Below are 17,468 nucleotides of genomic sequence, written 5' to 3' on the forward strand. Positions count from 1 at the left end.
AAGGTTGCTGACCCCTGCACTAGCCTGTATCCGAACCAAAGCCATCCATACCCCTCCCATCCACGTAAGTACAGTTTCTTGACAATGACAATACAGGTAGAGAGGGTTTGAAGAAGACGGCTTGAAACATTGAGTATTTAAACTGCTCCACAGATGCTGCCTGATCTGCTGAGTTCATCCAGCATTTTGTATGTGTAATTCCGCATTGCAATCAAAGGTAGCAGATTATTGAACGTTATCATAAATTATAAATTACAGTTTATTCAGTTTGGTTTCCAAAACAGTAATTACATCAGAGTGTTTGTTGCTCCAGATGCCTAACATCGGAAGCAGCTCTCCATTTTTTTAGCCACTGCGGTTCCTGGAATTCGCACCGGAAGCAGACCCGGAGAGGAAGTGCCGTCTTCAGGCTTTCCGTGGCGAGTCCAGATGCTCATTGGTTTTATTTGCTGCCACTCAGGGAAGACGGGCTGCTGGGTCAGGGAGCAGCGGACGGAGTGGAGACAGAGGTGGGTCCGGGGTAGAGAAGAGAGTGGGGATATGGGGCTCAGGGTTAGAGAGGGGAAGTGGGGACCCCGAGGGGGGTAAGGGTTAGAGAGCAGGGCGGGATCCCGGGGGGGTGAGGGGTAGAGGAGAGGGCGGGATCTCGGGGGCGAGTGGGGGACAGAGGGGAGGTTGGGATCGGGGGGGGGAGTGGGGGACGGAGGGGAGGTTGGGATCTCGGGGGCGAGTGGGGGACGGAGGGGAGGTTGGGATCGGGGGGAGTGGGGGACGGAGGGGAGGTTGGGATCTCGGGGGCGAGTGGGGGACGGAGGGGAGGTTGGGATCGGGGGGAGTGGGGGACGGAGGGGAGGTTGGGATCGGGGGGGAGTGGGGGATGGAGGGGAGGTTGGGATCGGGGGGAGTGGGGGACGGAGGGGAGGTTGGGATCGGGGGGGGGGAGTGGGGGACGGAGGGGAGGTTGGGATCGGGGGGGGAGTGGGGGACGGAGGGGAGGTTGGGATCGGGGGGGGGAGTGGGGGACGGAGGGGAAGGATCCCGGGGGGATGAGGGGTAGAGGAGAGGGCGGGATCTCGGGGGGAGTGGGGGACGGAGGGGAAGGATCCCGGGGGGATGAGGGGTAGAGGAGAGGGCGGGATCTCGGGGGCGAGTGGGGGACGGAGGGGAGGTTGGGATCGGGGGGGGGAGTGGGGGACGGAGGGGAAGGATCCCGGGGGGGTGAGGGGTAGAGGACAGGGAGGGATCTCGGGGGCGAGTGGGGGACAGAGGGGAGGTTGGGATCGGGGGGGGAGTGGGGGACAGAGGGGAGGTTGGGATCTCGGGGGCGAGTGGGGGACGGAGGGGAGGTTGGGATCGGGGGGAGTGGGGGACGGAGGGGAGGTTGGGATCTCGGGGGCGAGTGGGGGACGGAGGGGAGGTTGGGATCGGGGGGAGTGGGGGACGGAGGGGAGGTTGGGATCGGGGGGGGAGTGGGGGATGGAGGGGAGGTTGGGATCGGGGGGGGAGTGGGGGACGGAGGGGAGGTTGGGATCTCGGGGGCGAGTGGGGGACGGAGGGGAGGTTGGGATCGGGGGGGGGAGTGGGGGACGGAGGGGAGGTTGGGATTGGGGGGGGGGAGTTGGGGACGGAGGGGAAGGATCCCGGGGGGGTGAGGGGTAGAGGAGAGGGCGGGATCTCGGGGGCGAGTGGGGGACAGAGGGGAGGTTGGGATCGGGGGGGGAGTGGGGGACAGAGGGGAAGGATCCCGGGGGGGTGAGGGGTAGAGGAGAGGGCGGGATCTCGGGGGCGAGTGGGGGACAGAGGAGAGGTTGGGATCGGGGGGGGAGTGGGGGACGGAGGGGAAGGACCCAGGGGGGTGAGGGTGGGGTAGAGGGGAGGTTGGGATCGGGGGGGGGTGAGGGGTGGGGTAGAGGGGCGGTTGGGATCGGGGGGGGGTGAGGGGTGGGGTAGAGGGGCGGTTGGGATCCCGGGGGCGAGTGGGGGACAGAGGGGAAGGATCCGGGGGGGTGGGGTAGAGGGGCGGGATCCCGAGGGTGTGAGAGGGAGGGTGGGATCCTGGGGGGGGGGGTGAAATCAGAGCAGAGAGAATGAATGGGAGGGGAGATTAGGGGTGAGAGAGGAGGGGGGTTCAGAGGGGAGGTGGAATCTGGGGAGAGGGGGGTGATCCAGGGTCTGGAACCCAAGGGAAGGGAGAGGATAGGAGAGTGAAACTGGGATCCAGAGCCTGGGAGAGGATGGGAAGTACAGGAGTGTGAAAAAGTTCAGGGACCCAGGAGAGGGTATGGGCCCGGAAAGGAAGAGGGAGAGGATCCGGGCTTTGGGACTTGAGGTCCAGGGCCAGGGGGAGAGTTGGGTAGTAGGGGTGTGTTTGTGCTTCTGACCCTGTCGTTTCCCCTCCTTTCTCCTCCTACCCTAAACTCCTGCCCCTCAGCCCAGTTCTTCTCCTCAGCCCACCTGCCCATTGATCCTTCCCATCAGGCTAAATTCCCCGTCTCAAAATGTCTTACTCTCTTTTATCCCCCAGGATTAAATTTCAAAATGAATGTAGCAAAGGGTGGCTACCGCGTATTCTCAGCAAATTCAAATGCTGCCTGCACAGAGTTAGCCAAACGCATCACTGAGTAAGTGTCCCTGAAGATGTTGGGGTTGAGTTGTCACAAAGTTAATTCGTATTTAGCAGCTTCTGAGCTTTCAACTGGCTGAGATGTTTTTCTGTGTCTTGTGATTGTGTCTTACTTCACAGTCACTAAAGATCAATTGTTGTTGTGGCTTGGAAGTTGAAGGGAGTTTAGTTTGAATTTTCCCAAGTGCAATGTTTACTCAGCATGGAGAGTGTTCGTTTATTTTATGTTGAACAGAATGTTCACTATGCTTTATAAAATTCAGGGGTAAGATATGGGCATTTAGCAACATAAGGATTTTCAAATAATTGATTTCCTCCCAAATAACATCTGATGAATTAATTATAGATCTCTGACCTGCAACTTACCTAATCTAATGCCAGTCAAAGTGCCCACACAAAACACAGTGATGTAGTCTTTCCTGACAAAACCTGAAGGCATCTCAGAAACTGTCCATGATATAAATACTTTACCGCTGATCAAGAACAAGGTAGTGTTTGGCAACTAATCATAATACATTACTTTCTGAGCAGGCGTGACCTGATTTGGGGAAATGGGACTGAGACTGTTCTGGCATAAACTTATTGTGTCTACAAAACTGCAGTAATTTCCAAGGGGTTTAAAACCTTTGGAATTCTTTACCTTAGGGATCTATGACTGGTGAATCATTCCAGATCTGTAGATTTTTAACCTTAAAAGAATTAAGAGCCATGGGCTAAGACACGCAACAGGGCACCTCAATTTTCTTATGGGAACATTCCCACCTCCTGAAAGATCCATTCAGTTTCATTACATTTGCCTTCCCTGCAGCTTTTTTTTATATATTTTTCTGCTTCAAGGAGTTTTACATTTGTTTTGAAATATCCTGAAGTGAACAGACCCTTCTAGATCATGAATGGCAACAGGCTGAAACTTCCTCTGTACTGTATCATCACAGGGATTGTCCCTCCTTTTGTTTGCTGAGTTAATGTCTTTGGTTAATAAACAATAAGAGATATCTTTGTGGCACACCTTCCTTTGCTTGTACTCTGACACTGGTGTTTCATGGTACCATTTTATGGCAATAAATTTCCTGTTAAGGCTTTCTATAAGTTGCCACTTCAGTCTGCCAGTTTCTTGATTCTTTGTATTTTTCACAACACCGATGCTGCTATGATTTCATTATCTTCTGCTAGGTTTCCTAATTCAGCCCTCTCTAGCTACCTTACCAGAGTGATGATAAGATTCCGGTTGTCCTCAGCTTCCACCCACCAGCCTCCCCATTCAATGGATCACCCCCACTTCATCAACAGGACCTTTAGTATAATGGCACCACTAGGCATCTTCTTGCCCTCTTCCCCTAGCACTGTTAAAACATGAGTGATTTAATTACACTAGGTGCTTTGTTCTTTCTAACGCTGTAAACTAAAATGTTTGACTCTAAACTTTTCCTTTTTATGACAGGGTCATGACCCTAAAACACTAGTCCAGTTTGTCTGAAGAGTTCAATAATTTTCTGCTTTTAATGTCTGTCATTTCTCTTGTTCATTCCTGAGTTTCAAAATAAAAAACTGTAGATGCTAGAGATCTAAAATTAAAACAACATGTTGAAAAGCACAGCAGATCAGGCAGTATGGATGAAAAGAGAAACAGATGCAAGATCTCATCAGGTCTAATATATTTTCAGATTTTACATGCACTGTCTAGCCAGCGGAGTATTTTCAGCACTAATGTTCTATGTTAGTGGCCAAGCAAAGTAAGTGCTTGTGCAAGGGGACTAAATAATGATTTCTAGAGCTCTTCCTTGTCCAGTGTGTAACAGAAAGCCTCCTTTACATTTTTTTGGATACATACCACTATAGGGCTGCACCCTTGTTGATTCCACTCTGCAGAGAATTGCAAGCTGTCAATGATCAACTTCAGTTGCTCTGTTAGGTAGATCTCACCCACTGGTGTGTTCATATCTTTAGAGCAATTAAACTGTTCAACAAATATGACTGAACAGTGGAAAATCATTTCTGTTAGTAAGACAACACAGAAACAGGCTGTTAGACTACCTAGTCCTATTAATCTGCCTAATCCCATTGATCTGCAACCAGAATATAGCCATGCACACCCCTCCTATACACTGTTAATTCAGTGCAATTGACTCTGTAAAGGAAAATGTGCAACTTTATCCACTTGTGCACACTCAAAACTTACCTGGAAATTGATTTGAAAGAGCTGTTTGTTCTTGTATCTGGGATTTTCTGCTTGCCTTTAATCAACTGCTGAGTTACAGTGGATTGCCCATTGAGGTAATTAATGTACATGTGGACACTTTGAAGCAGTATTTTACATTCATTAGCAATCATTCCTCTTTCTTCAGGCGTCTTGGAGTTGAACTTGGTAAAGCTGTGGTTTACCAGGAACCAAACCGTGGTAAGTGACTACATCAGAGTTGTAAATTAGGATGAAGGTCCATGCCTGGAGTATGTGACAGTGGATAGGTGTTCCCATTCTGGGATAAGGGTCTATGCCTGGAGTATGTGACAGTGGGACAGGTGTTGTGAAAGCCAGGAGGGAGATGCATTTTGGAATAGCGTGCTACTTGTGAGTGCCTGGAGGGAGGGAGATGTGTTTGGGAATAGCATGCTGCTTGTGAGTGCCTAGCTACAAATAATCAATGTGCCATGAATTATCAAAATAACGATTACTAAATTTTTCGATATTGGTGCAAGCAGAGACTTCCTCAGCTGGAATTGACTTCCTCTTCCCTCCGCTCCCCTCCCATCACTGATAGTGTTTTCTAGACCTTTAGCTGCATGTGTGCGCGTGCGTGCACACACATTCTCTCCTCTCCTCTCCTCTCCCCTCTCCCCCTCTTCCCCTCCCTCTCTCTTCTCTCTCTTGCATTGAATCTTGATGCAGGGTCTCGATTTAAGGTATCACCCATTCCTTTGACTCCACACATCCTGCCTGACCTGCAGAATTTGTGCTTGGCCCTAGAAACTTGTTGATACCAGCACTGGAGGCTTGTGACGCTAGCAGGAAACATTTGACAATCAGGTGTTGACTGTCTGTGACAAAATTCCCCATGAGATGCTTGCAGCAGACTGATCTGGGAACAACTTCCTATCCACTTTGTGCATCCACCCACCAAAGGATGCCCCAGGTCCCTGGAGATAAATCGAACAGTTCATTGTGGACACTTCTAATGGGTAAAACTTGTTGACTAGCAAAGTTGGCCAAGGAATGGCAGGTGGAATATAATGATCAAAGTTCAAAGTAAATTTTATTATCAAAATACATGTACATCACCATGTATAACTCTGAGATACATTTTATCGTGGGCATACTCAGCAAATTTAAAGAATCGTAACTGTAAAAGGGTCAATGAAAAATCAACCAGAGTGCAGGAGACAACTAACTGCAAATCCAAATATAAATAAACACTAATAGATAATGAGAACATGAGATATGGAGTCCTTGAGTTCATTGGTTGTGGGGACTTTTCAATGATGGGGTAAATGAAGTTTAGTGTAGTTATCCCTTTTATTCAAGAGCCTGATGGTTGAAGAAAAGAAACTTTTTGAACCTGCTGGTGCAAGTCCTGAGGCTCTTGTACCTTCTACCTGATGGTAGTAGTGAGAAGAGAGCATAGCCTGATGGATACTGCTTTCCTATTGCAGCATTTCATGGTTGGGAAGGCTTGACCCATGGTGTACTGGCAAATCCACTGCCTTTTATAGGATTTAACTCAGACAAGTATAAAGTGATACAATTTTGTCAGTTAAACCAGGGCAAGCCTTGCACAGTAAATGATAGGGCCCTGGAGTTGTGTTGTAAAGCAGAGAGACCTAGGGGTACAAGGACATAGTTCCCTGAAAGTGGTGACACTGGAATACAGGATGGTTGAGGAGATATTTGCCATGCTGGCCTTCATCCATCAGGTATTGAGTACAAGATGTGGTACTCACCTTACAGCTAAGGAGACCACATCTGGTGGATTATTTGCAGTTCCGATTGACTCACTTCAAGCAGAATGTTATTCAGCTCAAAAGGGTGCCAAAAAGATGCACAAGATGTTATATGAACTGAAGAGCTTGGTTATAAGAAGAGGCCAGGAGTGTAGGAGGCTGACGGTGACTATTTAGATGTTTATAAAATTGAGGGGTTTAGACTGTGACCATTTACCTTGTTTTGTTTTCCCAAAGTAAAGGAATCTGAAACTCATTGGTTTAAGGTACATGGATAGGAAAAAAATTGAGGAATATAGGTGAAACAGGATAACTTAGATGGAGTATCTTGGGTAAGGTGGACCAGTTGGACCAAAGGGCCTATGGTGAGAAGGGAAAGGTTTAAAGAAGATCGGTTTGGGGAGAGCAAATTTTTCCAGAGTATTTGAGTTTGTAAAATGTGTACAGGATAGTTTTTTGCAGCAATACATAGAGGTACCAACTAGAGAAGGGGCATTGTTGGATCTCCTGTTAGGGAATGAGATAGGTCAAGTGATAGAGGTATGTGTTGGGGAGCAGTTCAGGTCCAGTGATCACAATGTCATTAGTTTCAATATAATTATGGAGAAGGACAGGATGGACCTAGGGTTGAGATTTTTGATTGGAGAAAGGCTAACTTTGAGGAGATGTGAAAGGGTTTAGAAGGAGTGGATTGGGACAATTTGTTTTATGGGAAGGATGTAATAGAGAAATGATGGTAATTTAAAGGTGAGATTTTGAGGGTACAGAATCTTTATGTTCCTGTTAGGTTGAAAGGAAAGGTTAAAAGTTTGAGAGAGCCATGGTTTTCAAGGGACATTGGAAACTTGATTCGGAAAAAGAGAGATATCTACAATAAGTATAAACAGCATGGAGTAAATGAGATGCTCGAGGAATATAAAGAATATAAAAAGAATTTTAAGAAAGAAATTAGAAAAGCTAAAAGAAGATACAAGGTTGCTTTGGCAAATAAGGTGAAAATAAATCCAAAGGGTTTCTACAGTTATGTTAATAGCAAAAAGATAGTGAGGGATAAAATTGGTCCCTTAGAGAATCAGAGTGGATGGCTATGTCTGGAGCCAAGAGAGGTGGGGGAGATTTTAAACAATTTCTTTTCTTCGGTATTCACTAAGGAGAATGACATTGAATTGTGTAAGGTAAGGGAAACAAGTAGGGAAGTTATGGAAACTATGATGATTAAAGAGGAGGAAGTGCTGGCGCTTTTAAGGAATATAAAAGTGGATAAATCTCCAGGTCCTGACAGGATATTCCCTAGGACCTTGAGGGAAGTTAGTGTAGAAATAGCAGGGGCTCTGACAGAAATATTTCAAATGTCATTAGAAATGGGAATGGTGCTGGAGAATTGGTGTATTGCTCATGTTGTTCCATTGTTTAAAAAGGGTTCTAAGAGTAAACCTAGCAATTATAGGCCTGTAAGTTTGACGTCAGTGGTGGGTAAATTAATGGCAAGTGTTCTTAGAGATGGTATATGTAATTATCTGGATAGACAGGGTCTGATTAGGAACAGTCAACATGGATTTGTGCGTGGAAGGTCATGTTTGACAAATCTTATTGAATTTTTTGAAGAGGTTACTAGGAAAGTTGATGAGAGTAAAGCAGTGGATGTTGTCTATATGGAGGTTAGATATTAATATTGAAGTAGTAAAATGGATTCAACAGTGGCTGGATGGGAGACGCCAGGGAGTAGTGGTGGATAACTGTTTGTCAGGTTGGAGGCCGGTGACTAGTGGTATGCCTCAGGGATCTGTACTGGGTCCATTGTTGTTTGTCATTTACATTAATGATCTGGATGATGGGGTGGTAAATTGAATTAGTAAGTATGCAGGTGATACGAAGATAGATGGCACTGTGGATAATGAAGTGGATTTTCAAAGCTTGCAGAGAGACTTAGGCCAGTTAGAAGAGTGGGCTGAAAGATGGCAGATGGAGCTTAATGTTGGTAAGTGTGAGGTGCTACATTTTGGTAGGACTAATCAAAATAGGACATACATGGTAAATGGTAGGGCATTGAAAAATGCAGTAGAACAGAGTGATCTAGGAATAATGGTGCATCGTTCCCTGAAGGTGGAATCTCATGTGGGTAGGGTGGTGAAGAAAGCTTTTGGTATGCTGGCCTTTATAAATCAGAGCATTGAGTATAGGAGTTGGGATGTAATGTTAAAATTGAACAAGGCATTGGTAAGGCCAAATTTGATGTATTGTGTACAGTTCTGGTCACCGAATTATAGGAAAGATGTCAACAAAATAGAGAGAGCGCAGAGGAGATTTACTAGAATGTTACCCGAGTTTCAGCACTATGGTTGCAGGGAAAGGTTGAACAAGTTAGGTCTTTATTCTTTGGAACATAGAAAGTTGAGGGGGGACTTGATAGAGATATTTAAAATAATGAGAGGGATAGATCGAGTTGATGTGGATAGGCTTTTTCCATTGAGAGTAGGGGAGATTCAAACAAGAGGACATGATTTGAGAGTTAAGGGGCAAAAGTTTAAGGGTAGCATGAGGGGGAATTTATTCACTCAGAGAATGGTAGCTGTGTGGCATGAGCTTCCAGTAGAAGTGGTAAAGGCAGGTTCGGCATTGTCATTTAAAGTAAAATTGGATAGGTATATGGACAGGAAAGGAATGGAGGGTTATGGGCTGAGTGCAGGTCGGTGGGACTAGGTGAGAGTAAGCGTTTGGCACGGACTAGAAGGGTTGAGATGGCCTGGTTCCGTGCTGTAATTGTTATATGGTTATATTGTGGGTACATGGAGTGAGCTGCCAGAGGAAGTGGTAGATATAGATACGATTACAACATTGAAAAGACAAGCGTGTGGATGGTAACAGTTTTTAAGGATATGGGTCAAACACAAATAAATTGGACAAATTCAGGTGCAATGCTTGGTTCTCATGGATGAGTTGAACTGAAGGGCTGGTTTCTGTTAATGAAAACAATTGCTGTTTGGTGGAATTGTTGGGGGCAGATTGGTGCAGTAGTGGGGGAGATATGGTCATTGTTAGAAGCTCTGAGGGAACGGCAGTGATGGTGGGCACAGGTGGGATTGGAGTGAAGCTCTGTGATGCCTGCACCATTAGGTATTTGGACATAAGTATGAGGAAGCTCTACATTGTGGGGAGGGTTAGGGGATCTGAGGTGTCGGTGAGGGGCCCTGCTTGGGTGGTATGAGTGGTGGAAAAGTGGGTGGCCTCATTTTGGGAAATAGGGCAGAAAAGATCCCAGGGATCCGTTATGAGGGAAGGGGGTTTAGTGGTGGTAGCCAACATGTTGCCTTAAGAAAGTATTTAAATTCTAATCTGCAGGTGTGTACACTCAATTAAAATTAAACTATTGAATTTCTGATCCTCTCCTTGTTCTGCCTGTGCTTTTGAAACACTTGATGAGGTTACCCTGCATACAGAGGGCACCAGGGTTGATTTTGTTTATTCCCAGAGCCTGTTCTCTCCCCTTCTCCTTCCCAATGTTTCCCTGTCCTGACTCCAGTCTACCTTCGTCTTAGAACCCTTCATATTAATTCAGCCAAATATATTGCAGGACATAAGCAGTGCAATAAACGGCCATTCACCCATCATGGCTCCTGATTGGCACGTGTTCTTGGAGTTGCTTTCTGTTCTGGTACTGATAACCACAGTGAGGATTTACTCATTACCAATGGCCAGAGAGCAGGGGTGATTGCTGTTGTGCTGGATCCACTGAACGTCTGCAGACTGGTGATCCACATCAGGAAACAAGTACCAACAGTTTGTTACTTCTCACCAAGTTCTCAAAACATCAAATCTGAGGCCCATCCCAGCTTTAACTTTGGTAATATGTGATTTTACTGTAAACATTTTGACTAATTGTTGAAATACTAGTTTTCTTTAAGAGCTGATGAAGTAGATGTCCATTTTGAGCATTACAAGATTCAATGGCTGGGCTGAGGGCTAAGTTGGGAGAAACTGCTGGCAGGGTGGGTATGTTGTTGGAGCACAGGATGGCTTTGAGCTGTTGAGTAGATCCGGGCATTCTCAGTCAACTTACCACCATCCCTGCTGTTTCAATGTTTATCTACAATTATGGATGAATTGATCTTGGCACCTGACTTTGGCCTTGTGTCTCACAGAAACACGAGTGGAAATAAAAGAATCTGTTCGTGGCCAGGATATTTTTATCATTCAGACCATCTCACGGTGAGTGAACACAAAATAGCCAAAATTTCAGAGGTGGAGATGTTTCGTGGTCTCTGGGTGTTTAGTGGGTTGGGGTGGGACTATTTTAGGGTGTTGGTGTGGGACTATTTCAGGGTGTTGGTGTAGATCTTGTGTGTACTAGCCAGTGTAAACCTTTTGTATCATTTGGGGTAGATGCCAAGTTACTGAGAAGATTTGCAAACAAAGCTAACGGGCTGAGAGTGTGCAGTATCTCATTTCTTGAATTGTACTGACAGTTGTATTCCTGCCTGCTTCTGGCCTCCATATTTGAAAATAAATGCTATTCAGTACCTAGCCACAGGACCTAGTTCACAGGATTAGTAACGGCTGTTTTGGTGCCTTGCTTTTTTTTATGAAACTGCAAAAATTTATTTACACAAAAATATACAAAGTACAAACTTTAAGTACTTTGCCCAGGGTACACTTTACAAGCAGCATCTTGGCAGCAGTTCCTGTCACATCTGACATTCTTGCAACAAGCATGTTCATGGATTTGCAGATGATACGAAGACTGGTGGTATTGTGCACAGTGTAGAAGACTGCCACTGTCTTCGCTACAACAGGATATAGATTGGTCATAGATATGGGTGGAGAAATGATAAATGGAGTTTAACTTGGCAAAATATGAATTGTTGTATTTTGGGAGATTAAATGTAAAGTGGCGGTACACTGTTAATGGCAAGACCCTTAACAGTGTTGAAGAGCAGAGCGATCTTGGGGTCCATGTTTATAGTAACCTGAAAGTGGCTATACATACTATAGCATGGTGAAGAAGGTGCATGGCATATTTGCCTTTGTTAGTCAAGGGACTGAGTTCTAGAGTTAAAGTTATGTTGCAGCTTTGTAATACTTCAGTTTGATTGCATCTGAAGAATTGTTTTTAGTTCTGGTTACTTCTTTATAGGAAGGACGTGGGGGCTTTGCAGAAGGTTTAGAAGTGGTTTAGCAGGATGTTGCGTGGATTAAAGGGCATATACTATAATGAAAGATTGGACAAACTTGGTTTGTTTTCTCTGGAGCAGCCAAGGCTGTAGGGAGACCTGACAGAGCTTTACATGATTATGGGAGGCATAGATAGGCAGCCAGTATCTTTTTTACAATATTAGAAGGTATTCATTTAAGATGAGAGTGGCTAACTTCAAACTGAATGTGCGAGGAAAATTGTTTTACTTAGAGGGTAGTGGGTGCCTGGGGTGGTATTGGTGCAAATAAAATAGAGGTGTTTCAGAGGCTCTTAGCTAGGCATAGGAATGTGCAGAGAATGGAGGGATTTAAACTGTATGTTGGAGCAAGTGATTAGTTAACATGTTTAATCACTAGTTTAATTAGTTCAGCAGAACTTTATGGGCTGAAGGACCTGTTCCTGTGCTGTACTGTTCTATTTTGAGAAGGTGGACTGTTTCCTTTGGGGGGGGGGGAGTGCTGAGGTGAAATCTGATATATAAAGTATTAAGGGGATCAAGCCAGAATGCTAAAAGGAGGTTATTGCCATGGATGGTGGAAACAACTGCTTTCAGTAAGTTGGCGGCATGCTTGTACACAGCAGCTTCTATGGTGCCAACCAAGGATGTTATTGTCTTTTTTAAATGTATTTGTTATGATTGCAAGATCCTGCTGGACATTAAGAACTTAAAGTACTGCAGGTCTACCCATCAGCAAGTTGCTCACTGGCAGAGAAAGTGAAGGAGCTGGACTTGGTGCGGATCGTGCTGCTACTGGCATCAGAGAGGCGTTGGTGTGTGAAAGCGGTTTGCAGTCTAACAGTGAGTGATGGTCCCAGTCACTTTTCTTGTAATCACAAGACTCTGTTGGAAATTGGTAATGTGGAAAGCTGCAAGTCTAATTCACTGTTTCATTGGCAAAAGGTGGGTACAGATGGTGGGGAAGCTGTATGGCCTCGGTCATAGTGAGGACTAGGCCTCAAATTGCCATGTCACCTGTTTGCAACTGCCAGAAGAGAGATGTCAGAGTCAGTGTTTGCCCCAGAGGCAGTGTGGCGCGGCGTCCATGCTGGAATTGGTGCTGCTCTCCAGTGTTTGCTCAGCAGAAGACAAGATGTATTGTGTTTGACTACAGACTGCTGCAATATTCATGGACTCAGGGACTTGGACTATATTTTTTAGTATGACTGTGCTATGTGTGCTTTGTGTATGACTGTTGTTACTGTGTTTTCACCTTGGCCCCAGATTTGTTTGGCTGTATTGATGGGTATTCATATATGGTTGAATAATAATTAAACTTGGATAGAGAGATTGGGGACCAGTGATCAGAAACTAAAGGGAAGAACAATGTAGAGTGACGAGAGGCCAAAATGTTCTGTGCTGTGTGGTTGGAATCTACAGAGGTGATGGGCCATGTTCCATTGTGGCTGTGGATATATGGTGGGGAATAATTTGTATGGTCACAGAGAAAGGTTCGGTAAAGAGTGAGCATAGACAGAGAGTTGAATCACCTGAAATCCTATATGGTTCCACATGGCCCCTTACACTTTCTCTGCTCTCAAGCAAGTCAATAAGGCTGATCTTTGGCCTCAGTACCACTTCTCTGCACTAACTGCACATCTTTTTATTCCTTTACTATCCAGACTTTGGTTGACCATGTGTCAAACACAACTTCTCTTTAATAGATCAAATGTTATTTTCCGTATGCTTATTTCCTTAGTTATAGACTCTGGCATTTTACTGACCAGTGATCGCATCTATAGCTCCTCCACTTTCTTTCTTTCTCCCTCCTTTCTTAAAAGTTGGGGTTAATTTAGCTACCTTCAGTTCTGAGAACTATTTGAGACTATATGGCATTGTGGAAGATAACACAATGCATCCACCATCTCTGTGGGATATAGTGAGAGAAGGATTGGAAACCATCTGAAACACATGATATAGGAAACTCTCTGCCTCCCAGTGAGCCTCAGTGACTCTCAACTTGAACTGAAATAACTGGGCCCTCGTAGGGCAGAGGTGGTTTCCAGAACCCAGGAGTCCTCAGTGTAGCATAGCAAGTGCAGGTACCAGGCACAAGGTGCTCATCCATGATCAGAATCAGGTTTAATATCACTAGTATACAGTTGCAAGAAAAAGTTTGTGAACCCTTTGCAATTACCTGGTTTTCTGCATTAATTACTCATAAAATGTGCTCTGATCTTCATCTGTCAAAATAGTAGACAGATGCAATCTGCCTAAACTAATAACACGAAGAACTGTACTTCTTCTCATCAATACTGAGTACAACTTTTAAACAACCACAGTCTAGGTTAAAAAAAAAAGTATGTGAATCTCTGGGGTAATGCCTTCTACAAAACCTAGTTGGACTTAAGTGCTCCAACAATGAGATGCGATTCGACGTGTGGGTTGTAGAGCTGCCCTGATCTATTTTTAAAAAAAGATACACAAAGTCAGTTTACTGACAGAGCCTGCTCTTCTCAAGAAAGATCTGTTTGTGTGCACCATGCCTCAATCAAAGCAGCTTTCGGAGGACTTCAGAAGAATTGTAGAGATGCACAAAGCTGGAAAAGGCTACGGAAGCATTTCTAAGGACCTGATTGTTTATCAGTCCACAGTAAGAGCAATTGTCTACAACTGGAAGAAATTCAGTACTGTTGCTACTCTCCCCAGGAGTGGGCATCCTGCAAAGATCACACCAAGAGTTCACATTCAGTACTGAAGGGAGTGAAAAAGAACCCAAGAGTAACCGCAAAAGACTGTAAACCTGATCAGCAGCTACAGGAAACATTTGGTGGAGGTAACTCCTGCTAAAGAACCAGTTACTAAATGCAGGAATTCACATACTTTTTCCAGCCTGGACTGTGAATGATCAATGTGTTCAATAAAGACATAAAAAGTACAATTATTTGTGTTATTAGTTTAGGCAGATTGTATTTGTTTATTATTATGACTTATATAACCATATAACAATTACAACACGGAAACAGGCCATCTCGGCCCTTCTAGTCCGTGCCGAACGCTAACTCTCACCAAATCCCACCGACCTGCACTCAGCCCATAACCCTCCATTCCTTTCCTGTCCATATACCTATCCAATTTTGCTTTAAATGACAATACCGAACCTGCCTCTACCACTTCTGGAAGCTCATTCCACACAGCTACCACTCTCTGAGTAAAGAAATTCCCCCTCGTTTTACTCCTAAACTTTTGCCCCCTAACTCTCAACTCATGTCCTCTTGTTTGAATCTCCCCTACTCTCAATGGAAAAAGCCTATCCACGTCAACTCTATCTATCCCCCTCATAATTTTAAATACCTCTATCAAGTCCCCCCTCTACCTTCTACGCTCCAAAGAATAAAGACCTAACTTGTTCAATCTTTCCCTGTAACTTAGGTGCTGAAACCCAGGTAACATTCTAGTAAATCTTCTCTGTATTTTCTCTATTTTGTTGACATCTTTCCTATAATTCGGTGACCAGAACTTGGATGAAGATCAGACCACATCTTATGAGTAAAATAATGCAGAAAACCAGGTAACTGCAAGGGTTCACAAACTTTTTCTTGTAACTGTATGCCGTGAAACTTGTTAAATTTGCAGCAGCAGTACAATGCAATACTTGATAAATATAGGAAAAAATGAATTACAGTAGTTACATGAAGCACCCCTTAGTTTCCTTCGCTGCGTAAGTCTAGGGAAGACAACCTCCGGCCCCGCCAAACTCGTGAGATTGAGACGTGTTTGATCCCACCAAAAACGCCAGTTTGTGTGGATGCTGTGTCATTTGCTACCCTGTTACAAATTAATGCCATGAAATAACAGACAGTACACTGCATGCAAGTAAAGGAATTATATTTATGAATCTCAGCTGACGGGTTAGTAAAGAATAACCAAAAGAAGGGGTCTGTTCTAATTAAACAGTTGAATGTGCAGAAGTTGGAGCTCATCTTGAACTTCTCTGTCACATTTGGGCTGGTCCCTCGGTCCACATGAAAGCACACACCACCTTCCGAACGTAGCTTGCAATCCATTTTGAACAAACGGGTCTCCCTCTGATCATATGCTACATCCAGTTCTCCCCAGTGTCTTCTCTCTTCACCTCCTCTTGAACAAAAAAAAATCTATGCCCAACCTTATTGTCCCTCACCAAGAAAACCTCCTGCTAATTGGATGGTACACATTCCACATCATCCCTTGTCTTCAACAGTAACCCAAACAGGTAGAAAGCAGAACAGCAACTCTTACAGTGCTGCTAAATGCAATACCTACAGCAGAATTGCAGAAAGGGGAAATATGAGGCTGTCAGGCAGGAACTTGGAAGCATAATTTGGGAACAGATGTTCTCAGGGAAATGTATGGAAAAATTGTGGCAAATGTTCATGGGATATTTGTGTGATGTTTTGCATAGGAACATTCCAATGAGAGAAGGAATGGGTGGTAGGGTATAGGAACCATGGCGTACAAAGGCTGTTGTAAGTCTAGTCTCGAAGAAGAGCTTACGAAAGGTTCAAAAAAATTAAGTAATGATAGAGATCTAGAAGATTGTAAGGCTAGCAGGAAGGAGCTTAAGAAAGAAATTAGGAGAGCCAGAAGGGGACCATGAGAAGGCCTTGGCGGACAGGATTAAGGAAAACCCCAAGGCATTCTTCAGGTATGTGAAGAGCAAGAGGATAAGACATGAGAGAATAGGACCAATCAAGTGTGACAGTGGAAAAGTGTGTATGGAACTGGAGGAGTTAGCAGAGGTAATTAATGAGTACTTTGCTTCAGTATTCACTATGGAAAAGGATCTTGGCTAGGATTTACAGCAGACTGAAAAGCTTGAGCATGTAGATATTAAGAAAGGATGTGCTGGAGATTTTGGAAAGCATCAAGTCGGATAAGTCACCAGGACTGGATGAGATGTATCCCAGGCTACCGTGGGAGGTGAGGGAGGAGATTGCTGAGCATCCGGCGAAGATCTTTGCATTATCAATGGGAATGGGAGAAGTTCGAGAGGATTCGAGAGTTGCAAATGTTGTTCCCTTATTCAAGAAAGGAAGTAGAGATAGCCCAGGAAATTATAGGCCAGTGAGTCTTACTTCAGTGGTTGGTAGGTTGATGGAGAAGATCCTGAGAGGCAGGATTTATGAACATTTGGCGAGGCATAAAGCAATTAGGAATAGTCGGCATGGCTTTGTGAAGAACAGATCATGTCTTACGAACCTGATTGAATTTTTTGTGGCTATGACTAAACACATTGATGAAGGTAGAGCAATAGATTGTGTGTATATGGAATTCAGCAAGACATTTGACAAGGTACCCCATGAAAGGCTTATTGAGAAAGTAAGGAGGCATGGGATCCAAGGGGACATTGATTTGTAGATCCAGAACTGGCTTGCTCACATAAGGCAAAGGGTGGTTGTAGGTGGGTCATATTCCGCATGGAGGTCGGTGACCGGTGGTGTGCTGCAGGGATCTGTTCTGGGACCCCTACTCTTCGTGATTTTTATAAGTGTCCTGGATGAGGAATTGGAGGGATGGGTTAGTAAATTTGCTGATGACACAAAGGTTGGAGGTGTTGTAGATAGTGTGGAGGGCTGTCCGAGGTTATAGTGGGAGATTGATAATGTGGGAAACTGGGCTGAGAAGTGGCAGATGGAGTTCAACCCAGATAAGTGTGAGGTGGTTCATTTTGGTAGGTCAAATATGATGGTAGAATACAGTATTAATGGTAAGACGCTTGGCAGTGTGGAGGATCAGAG

The 17,468-nt window shown here is 44.8% G+C and overlaps 1 protein-coding gene across 1 annotated transcript in view; it reads left to right on the forward strand.

Annotated features, from left to right (window-relative positions):
* The first annotated feature begins 388 nt into the window (after positions 1 to 388).
* LOC132379857 (phosphoribosyl pyrophosphate synthase-associated protein 1-like) overlaps positions 389 to 17,468 on the forward strand; it is an 89,436-nt gene continuing 72,356 nt past the window's right edge. The window contains exons 1-4 of the mRNA XM_059948120.1: positions 389 to 509; positions 2,525 to 2,621; positions 4,969 to 5,021; positions 10,699 to 10,765. Coding sequence (XP_059804103.1) covers positions 2,539 to 2,621; positions 4,969 to 5,021; positions 10,699 to 10,765 — 203 coding nt within the window. The 5' untranslated portion in view covers positions 389 to 509; positions 2,525 to 2,538. The remainder of the gene's footprint in view (positions 510 to 2,524; positions 2,622 to 4,968; positions 5,022 to 10,698; positions 10,766 to 17,468) is intronic.

This window comes from Hypanus sabinus, chromosome 23 (assembly GCF_030144855.1).
Source record: "Hypanus sabinus isolate sHypSab1 chromosome 23, sHypSab1.hap1, whole genome shotgun sequence".
Classification (NCBI taxonomy): Eukaryota; Metazoa; Chordata; class Chondrichthyes; order Myliobatiformes; family Dasyatidae; genus Hypanus; species Hypanus sabinus.